The sequence below is a fragment of the Sinocyclocheilus anshuiensis genome, unplaced genomic scaffold (assembly GCF_001515605.1).
Source record: "Sinocyclocheilus anshuiensis isolate Anshui unplaced genomic scaffold, SAMN03320099.WGS_v1.1 scaffold1095, whole genome shotgun sequence".
Taxonomy (NCBI): Eukaryota; Metazoa; Chordata; class Actinopteri; order Cypriniformes; family Cyprinidae; genus Sinocyclocheilus; species Sinocyclocheilus anshuiensis.
Genome location: NW_015544226.1, coordinates 408,184 through 418,122, shown reverse-complemented (window position 1 = coordinate 418,122; position 9,939 = coordinate 408,184). Strand labels below are relative to the sequence as shown.

General features: G+C 41.6%; 1 protein-coding gene across 2 annotated transcripts in view; it reads right to left on the bottom strand.

Annotated features, from left to right (window-relative positions):
- The window catches only part of LOC107697358 (Krueppel-like factor 8), a 34,879-nt gene extending 24,978 nt beyond the window's left edge, over positions 1 to 9,901 (bottom strand). The window contains exons 1-2 of one of the 2 annotated variants that reach the window (XM_016498119.1): positions 9,574 to 9,900; positions 2,630 to 2,699 (exon numbers count right to left, since the gene is read on the bottom strand). Coding sequence is in view for 1 of the 2 variants with exons in the window: in XM_016498118.1 (XP_016353604.1) it covers positions 9,574 to 9,600 (27 nt within the window). In the remaining variant the exon portion in view is untranslated. Of the gene's footprint in view, positions 1 to 2,629; positions 2,700 to 9,573 lie in introns of both variants that reach the window. The other variant, XM_016498118.1, reaches the window with a different exon arrangement.
- Positions 9,902 to 9,939: the final 38 nt, after the last annotated feature.

The window sequence follows — 9,939 nt, the reverse complement described above, 5'->3', positions numbered from 1 at the left end:
CCCTGGGGGTAAGCAGATAAACATCAAATTTTCATTTTTGGGTGAACTATCCCTTTAAGAAAAGTCCTAAAATTGAACCAAAACTGCTTTAAAATGCAGATGGAGTCACATAAGCACAGACCACTATGTTTTTCTTACCTACTTTAACTTTAATTCTCCCTGATGTTTACAAAAACGTCTGGAAGAAAGGAAGCCACACCAGATTGATTGACTATTGCATTTGTTGCAGAAACAGTTAGCAGTACAAACCCAGCCCTAATGCCATGATGCATTATATCTCTTGGGCACTTCCAGAAAAATATCAGTGGCTTCCCAGGCTTGAATCCCAGTTTTAAAAACTTGACCATCAACTGAGACACGTCAGAGGAACTAAGGTCAGCAGAACCTTGTTATAAACCGTTGCTCTTTGAGAATGTTACTCTGGGACTTACTAGGACCAGAAGGGGCTCAACTCATAATGCACGAGGCCCTGAGATGGAAGAAGGACTTCAGCTCTGAAGGGCCGAAAGGGTGTTCAAAGCCGCATGTTGCACAATCGTGTAACCTGAGATTGAACGTTGGCTTGTGTTCCATACCACAGCTAGGCCCAACTGGACCCCCCTAGGAGGAGTGGTTGAGAGGGTGCAGGAGAAGTACACGCAGAGGGGGCAGGGAGGTGTGTGTTGTTCTCTGAGCAGTGTGGGACAGTTTTCCTAGCAGCAGGGAGGAAAGGCAGGGCCTCTCCACCTCCCCTGCTGTCGTATAGCTAGTTTCTCTGACCGCTGTAAGTACACAAGTGAAACCTTCGCTCAAATTCCAAAGTGCAGGAGCTGCCCCACTCTAGGACCTTGTCCCTTCACTGGACAATTGAGGCAAATGGAGGTGGGAGGGAATATAATAGTGAAACCATTCCAAGTTTAAGAGGAGATTTGTTGATTCCATGTCCAAAATAGTGTTTTGAGAGGCAATCCAAGACATCTTATTCCATCATGAAAAATAGGTATCACATAGCCACCATCTTTTAAGATTGTCTTCCAAAGTGATATCACTGCATTAACTAGTGTTATTGTAGATACTCACCCAACCAGAACCTTCACATTGAGGATCCAATAAATAAAACTTAAAATTTCAATCTTGATGTTACCTAACAACAGTAGCTACAGTAACTCTTGTTTCAGGTTTAGTACTCTAGCTAGCCTACATTAAGTATCATATGAAAGCTCACTAAATAAATAGCGGGGTACTGGGTTGTATTAGTCAAGAGAGCATTCTGCACATAAACATTCACACACATTGATCTACAGTCTAACACAATGCCCCATAAGCCCTAAGGTGGAAAAAAAAAACAGTAGCTCAGCTTTCTTCTCATCGCATAGAGTAAACACAAAAAACTTGACAGCGGAAACATATATAAGATCAGATTTTGTGACATGGTGCATAGCAAAGCTTGAGAATATAAAGGTACTGTAGTGATGTGAGATCTTGTCTCCAAGGATCCTACTCATGGAACATCATTGCTTACCTCAGTGTGAAGAAGCCTGGCTAACATTTCACCTAATCTGAATTAGAAGGCAAAAATCTCGTTTGCTTGTTCAACCTTTTCTCTTTTTGCATAATTTACATTTTGGTGTACATTTACACCAAAGTTACACACTAGTTTGCAGGTTTCTTTCCAATCATTAGTTTGCACACTTCTACTGACAGCGCTTTTTTTGCACTTCACTTTTCTAAAGGATGTCAGGTAAGCTGCTTGGTTAATTGATGTGACACACTTTCACATTCAGCGAGCAAGCTAGTGGTGTATGACTTTCATATTTCATATATCTCATCGATTCATATTTGGAAAAAACAAAACAAGATAAATTGTAAATATAATTCAAATTAAAATTCCCGATCGTGTGGATTCCTATTGAAATGACTGTATTTCCCCTGAGACAATTCAACGAACCACAGAGAATGTGACCATACCTTAAGACAGGACGATACTGTTTGACCGGTAAGTGATCAACTATTGATGTTAAATCTATTCTGCAGAATGCAGCTTTGAGGAGTGAAGACATCTATGTGCTCATGTAAATTAACATTTTGCAGATATATATTTTTAGATACATTTCGAACTTTTATCAGTTAAATGCATCAAAATAATGATGACTCATCTAGCACTCAGAGGAGTATACAAATTCCTGTCCAATGAAATTAGCAATAGCTAGTAGCAAATAATGGTTCACAGCTGTTACATAAGCTAAAAGCTATTTTTATATATAAAATACAAAGCATTATGTTCCATCCTGACTTCCTGTTTCAATAGGAAATATGTTAGCATAGGAAGGTAAACTGTGCTTTTGAAGCAATTTCATCAGGTCTTTAAATGTCAACCATCTAAATTCCTCTCTCATTTCTGTACAATGTTTCTGTGAATAGTTTTCTGTGCTCACTTTTGGTCTTGTAGCTTTAGACCGTTCTCCACTGTCATCTTTGCGTAAAGTATCTATAGGATGCAAGCTCTTCTTACATGTAAAAACACTGAGCACTGTGAGCAGTTGCCATTTTGACAAGTTTATTTGATTCTTGTAAGCTGTAAAATAAGTTGTGGTATGAGGGTGAAGTGAACCAACCTCTAAGGGAATAACTGACTGACGAGTAAACTTACTTTGTCTTTGCTTTTCTCAGAGCCGCTCCACTAACTCCATGCACTGCCAAATAAGGTGTTCGAGGACCAACTATGAAAACAAATGAGATGTTCCTTTAGTTTTCATGGAAGAAGACAGCCTCTACAACACTTGGGGGGATACTACTTTTTTGTCAAGAAAATAAGGTCTCTGGTTGTGTATGCATGTGCAAATCTGTGTACGTGTACATGTTTGCCGCTGCTGTTTAAATATGTCAGAACAACGTAATTTTAATGCAGTCTGTTGGGGCCTGGGGCACATCTTGTTCTGTGTACCAGCCAGTGCTGTCACTGCGTCCCTCCATGTAATCAACTCATCGGTCCAAAAGCAAAAGAAGAGAAAGAAAAAGAGTGAGCGAGAGAGAGAAAGGAAAAGAGAAAAGAGGCAGAAGGGGAGGATACACATGTAAGGTCACAGCTGCATGGGGTGCGTGAGGGGGATGAGCAGGCAGAGGGTTTGGTGACACACACGGAGCGCAGGCTGTGGTGCAAGGACTCTGTCCTACCCTCTGGTTCTTTCCGTTAGCCTCTTAAAGGTACAACGCCTCCCTTTGGCCAAAGACCACCCTGTGTCAGGCGTCTCTCTTTAAAGCACTATGCCCTATGAAAGTATTGCTGTGGTACCAGTGATAGTTTCAGATGGTAATACAAGAGCACTTTGATATTAGTCTAGATTTTGTTAATTGCCGTAAGGTCTGGCACACATTTGTAGCTTGTCACATTAGTGAAATTTCAGAAAAATTGTGCAGGCAAAAAAGGTCTATTGTCTATTATGCATGAAGTGCAGCTCACACTGAAGTCACTTGCAAACCAAGCAGCTTTCTCTTGGTCAACATGACAAACTTGAACCAGTCGCAAAATCTGTGTGGGAAAGCGTTTTGCAGTCACATAAAATTCCTATTAAAATGACTAGATTGTGCCCATGAAAATTCACCAAACCATGGTAAATGTCATCACTGTAAATGTGACAGGACGGACGAGATTGTTTGACAGATATGTAAAACGTTAGTTCCTTTTGGGTCAGCACATGGGTTATAATTACAAAAATAAGAGGTCGTCTTTCAATTCAGTACTGCATCCCCCCAAAGCAGAGACTTAGAGACTGGACTTAAAAACTCCACCCTTCCTCTTCAGCAAGACAGAGTCATGTAACCCTCACACACACAAGTCGTGGTGGAACAAAAGGACTGTGTGCAACAAGGGCCCTGCCTCAGAAGCATCTGCTGGGGGATGAAATGAGAAGCAGCAAGCAGCGAAAAGAGAAACGAAGGAGTTTTTGAGGTGAGAGTTGAGACCAATAAAAAGAACCACCTGAATAGGTCAAGGCCAACTGAATGCCTGTAGCAGAAGACACAGGGCCTACAAAGGGTCTAAAAGAAGAACAACCCACTCACACTAAAACAATGAATTTCAAGGAATCATTCTCAGAAAAAGGAAAAATCTATTATTATATGATACTTTGCCATCTTACATGACATATACACTAAGTGTTTTGCAGTCATTTTGATGAATTCTGGTCTTTTCATCACACAAATAATATCCATTCTTTACCAAACATCTCCAGAGTAGCTCTCAAAACAAACATGTTGCCATTGATGTCAGTGAGGTTTGGCCACAAGACTAGCGGTGCTCCGATCAACCAGGTTCCGATCGCTGTCTGCTGATAATCGCTCCTTTTGATTCGATGTGATTGGTGATCTCTCAAAAAAACTAAATAAGCATTGTAGGCTCTTTCTTTATACGCCTATCTGTCTGAATAAGAATTTTTGTGTAAGCCTGCCTTTAAAAAAAAAAAAGAAAAGAAAAAAGAAAGGGAGAAAAATACATTAAAAACAGTAATGTTATAAAATATCATTGCAATTTAAAATAACCACTTCTAATTGAAAGTATTTTCAAATGTAATTTATTCCTGTACTCCAATCTTCAGTGTCACATGATCCTTCAGAAATCATTCTAATATGCTGATTTGGTGCTCAAGAAACATTTCTTAGTTTTTATTATCATCAATGTTGAACACAGTTGTGCTGCTTAATATTTTTGTGCAAACCATGACACACTTTTTTCAGGATTCTTTAATGAATAGAAAGTTCAAGAAGTTAAAAAAAAAAGTAAAAAAAAAACTCAAAGTTAAAAAAACAATCTTTTGTAACATTATTTTTGTCAATTTTGATCAATTGAATGTATCTTTGCTGAATATAATGTATGAAAAAATCCTGATCAGACCATGCCTATAAATAATGCTACAAGATAAAAAGGAAGGCTTCAAATAGACTCTATGATCAATGACTGGTACTTTTTCCAGTGATCAGAGCACTCTTACACAAGACATGCAAAAAACAGTAATAGCATTAGCACTTTGTATTCAAGATTAAAGATAATAAGTAAATTTCAGCATGTGTATCACAAAAGCAATCATATAATTTCAGGAGATTTGGAATATATTGCTACTTTGAGGGTGTTTTTGGTCTTTTTTGAAGTTAAGGAAGCGTAAATAATGACAGAATTGTCATTTTTGGGTGTACCGTTTATTTAAGAATACCTACAGTGATGCTGGGAGTGTATATTGGCTGCAAATAAATTCAAACAAATGCACACGTAGGACTTTCTCTTTATGGTTGGCACAGTCACCATAGCAGTGAACTTGGCCTTATCTCACCACACCCCTCTGATGCAAACTCTGCTGTTACTTCCCATAGCCCTCCCCACCCTAAAACACACGCTCACACAACAGTCCTAACATGCTCATTGCTTTACCTCCAGTTCTTGTACTCAAAAAGAAAGGTCTGCCCTGCATACGTGCAGAAATGAAGTTTCTTCACAGGATGCTTGGCTGAAATGTAGCTTTGCTAATGTAATGCAAACCTCAATGTTTCACCTCGTCTCAAACCATTTAATGTCCGTGAAGCAGATGAGCACCCAGACAGGAAGGAAGAAGTTTCTCTCTTTCTGAAAGCCAGCGCATCTCTGCTGCAGAGCTGCACCGAGAGAAAAACGGCAAGAGAGAGCTGGTGATGTAAATTTAAAGGCATAGGGGCAAGATGCAGTTGTTCCACAGAACATACCTGAGAGGATAGTCTATACTTTCCTGGAAGAATGTGCTCGAGACGGACACATTTTATGCCTCGCTCCTTACAATTAAGCTACAGTAAAAGGCTAATGCAAATGTCCAGCATTTGCATGCGCTTAGAGGGGGCTACAGGAACAAAGGTTCGCAACTTTTTTTCCAAATCACGTAATTTTCACATTCTGAGCAATGGCTTGCATGCCGTTTCCAACGTCACACACACACATTGAGACACACCCTCCCCACCCTGAGCACTCCACCCCCGCTCCCTCACAGTTTGGCAGAACTGCAGGGGTTGCTATGGGGACGGGATTCTTTCCCTGGTTAATGATTGTGCCGCAATGGTAGGGGGTCATTCTGTCACATCGCCTCTAAACTGGGGAGACATGGACAATATCCTTACAGTCCCATACCACACACACACACAAACACACCCCAAAGCCCCCACTCATCCAAAGTCCCACCTCTAACTTGGTTTACTTCCTTTAGGTCTGGGAGCTATACCACACAATGCTGCACGTCTCCTTAACCTCTCATTTTCCCTCCATTTTCCTCTGCTCTCTCGGACAGCCGAATCCTCCTCAGGCAGCTTTCAAAGTGAAAAAAGACCTTGATAATATCTGAGGTACATTTGTTTCTTCTGCCACCGGCAGCATACATACTCGGGCCATATTCAGAATAAGGCCTAAACGGAAGGTGTCAGGGGCGCAATGTAGTACCAGCCTGTCCAACTTCATATGGTTAACATTCTTGAGAATAGAGTAAAGAAAATGGGCTTTTAATAGGGAGCAATGGTCAACAAAGCATGTGATGTTGAGGCATTACACCATATTAACTTACCTCAAATATCTACTTCATATGATACAGAATCAAGTTTATACAAAACAGAACACTGACTAATTTGTGTAGCACTTTTAGAGCTAAGCTTTAGGACAGGTTAAGGGTGTGACACTAAAGTGCAGTCAATAACATAAGAGGCGATTTAAGCCAGGGAGTGAGAGGAACTGCCACCCTGCAAAAACACAACCTCAGTCACACCCAGGGCCGACTGCACCCTTCTCCTAAAAATAACTGTACTCTAGGACAGTGGCAGTCTCTAACTGTCTCAACTCCTAAAAACAGATGCACTTTACATCCCCCCCAAGCTTGTTGGCTTGATTAGGCAGCCAGTGGATGCCTCAACCTATAAACACCCTTCTAAAGCGATGTCACCCTGACAAAACCCAAAGACTGAGACCTACAGAGGGTAGCTGAGTGTTTGACCAAAGTTTGTCCATAGATGTTAATGATTACAAGCGGTCTGGCACACCCAGAGCACTCTCTGTTCCTCCAATGATAATGCCTCAGTCCACTCACCTCCCTGACTCTATCAATAACAACTCACGCAGGAGACTCTGCTCCCAAGAATGAGCTCAGTTGCAGAATATACCATATTAAAGGCAAAAACAGGTGGAAGATTACATTAATTAGGTCTAACACAGGGGTCACCAAACTCGGTCCTGGAGGGCCAGTGTCCTGCAGAGTTCCGCTCCAACTCTAATCAAACACACCTGAACCAGCTAATCAAGGTCTTACTAGGTATAGTTGAAACTTCCCGGCAGGTGTGTTGAGGCAAGTTGGAGCTAAACTCTGCAGGACACCGGCCCTCCAGGACCGAGTTTAGAGACCCCTGGTCTAACAGGTAGTACTGTACTACAGAGGTAGAGTAGACTAAAACCGTGGTTCTCAATTCCAGTCCTCACGACCCCCTTTGAATGGAACATATATGCTCCCTTCGAACTAGAATCATGTCGGAATATCCTGTGATGTCCACTTCACAGGGTACTTGCGGTCGAATAGAACAAACATCTGAAGTGATAAGAGATACATACAAAATGTGCAGAGCGGGGGGTCGCGAGCACTGGAATTGGGAACCACTGGACTAAAAGATGCAATATACCTCAGTCAGGTTAGACGCCACATTGAATTTAACCCGGGTGAAATGAGGCCGTGAGGGATAGAAAGACATTTCATCAGCTAAACAATCAGTAGTGTTTAAAAACAGTACAATCCACTGAATGCACTGTACGTCTATACCTTACAGGCTTGCTTTCATTTCTGTCCAAAATTTGACTAAGGTCTATATCTTAAAAATGCATCTTTGGAGGTATGGATCTAAATGGATACTTGGCCATTTTAATTAGTGATGGGACGATTGATACCGAGGCTCCGATGCTCCGACGCAGTTTTCAAAGCACTATTGTATCACACACTGTGCCGATGCTTGTATCGAAATGACAATACCACGTGATTGATGACGTTTGAAGCTTCGAACATCATGCAGTATCAGAAGGTGGTTTGAAAAAAATCGGCGCTTCGCATGACTCTTGTGTTTGACTTTACATTGACTTGGTTGTGTGTATGTGTGTGTGTGTGTACACTTATTTGGGATTCAGTAGAATAGTTTAGAATAACCTCAACACCAGACAGAAACTGAATGCACGTCACACCTCTATCGCGTTTTATCATGTTCTAGCTGGGGTCTCAGAGACCCCGAACAGCTCACCCAAAATATTTTTGCTACTACTCACGTCAATTATTAATTATAATCACATACTTGTATATTTTATATTATTGATCAATATGTAAATCCATTGACCGGACTACGCATGACACGAGTTGGCACAGATTAAAAACTTTTTCAAACCATCCTCTGCTCCGCGATGTTTCGTTTGATAAGCTGGAGAAACTGAGTCTGATCACCAGATGTTGCTAATGCACACTGTGTTAAAAAGCTTTGAGTAATGAACCGTTTTTCGGCACAATTTCATAAAAGCCTCAAATGGTTCAGAAAGCCTCGGTTTCCCATCACTAATTTTAATCATATATAATAAGCTGGATGTTTACAAATATTTTTTGCATACATACATATATATATATATATATATATAAAATATAATATAATTTATTGCTGTATAACTGACCTTTCATTCTGTTAAACATTTTCTGAAACCAACCAATCAAATCACAAAATAACCCCTTCAGATCGAAGACCCCTTTGCTATGTGCTGGGTGACTGATCATCTTGTTAGGTCTTATTTTGTGACCGTGACAAGCTGACCATACACATACACACGAACCTATCTCTAGATGACAGTGTAACCCATTAAAAGTACTAGTACATACTTTTGTGCAGCAAAAACAAACAAAACAGTTACAAGTACACACTTCAAATGTGACCCCATCCCCCCACCCCTTGGCATCATGGGATGTTAATGATAGTTTTCAGTAGCCTACAGTCCTAGTTGTGTACAACCTGCTGCAGTCTCTTGTTAGACAATGTACTGCTGGCAGTACTTTGATATTTAGCCCTTTACCAACTGAAAGATGATGACAAAAGGCAATAGCATATAGCATTATAGGGCAGCAACAACAACCGTATTTTTTCATCCCATGCAAATGCAAGGCTGCTGTCCCTTTAAGAAAGCAGCTAAGATGGTTTCTCTCGCATTCGGCGCGCTTCCTTCCTGCCTTCGCCGCTTTAAAACAGCAATGCAGATAAGCGTCGACTCTGACAGATGTGCCACACACTACTGACTTTGTCACGAGTTGCACAAGTATTTCAAATGCACCAGCGCTATCGTTTGGGGGCTTTTGGATAAGCACGGGCTAAGAGTCGCATGCACAGGAGTGAGGAAATCACACAGCAGCTCAGATATTATCGGCTCATTTCGGTTAACGGCGAGCAAACCGAAACCGGGTAACTACTCATAGATGAGGAACTCGGGCGGAGTCCTGCAGAATGGAAATCGGACAGCGACAGCCGTCAAAAGCTACCGGCTACGTTGCAAATGAGTCGATAGCGAACGATAAACGGACTTACTTTTCTGTTCCGAGTCTCCGTGTGCATCTCGGTATCTAAGCGGCGGTGAAGGGGAGGAGCAGAGGGGGGGTCGATCGGATCGGGCGGGGTGATATTTGAATAACAGTGAGCTCGATGTCAGTTTTTCCACCTCAGTATTAGAGGAGAAAGATGCGCTCGTTGCCTCTGCGGATCACAGAAATCATATCCCCGGCGTCGAGAAATAAACCCTCTTTCCGTCGCCCCGGTCGTCTTTCAGTGCGTGTTTGTTTCCGTGTTTCAGGGTTGGGCTCGAGCTGTGAGTCTCTCCTCCGCCTCTCCCTGCTGCTGACCCCACCCTGCGTCCCCACCCCTTCACTGTGTCAATCACAGCCGCTGTGTGTGTGT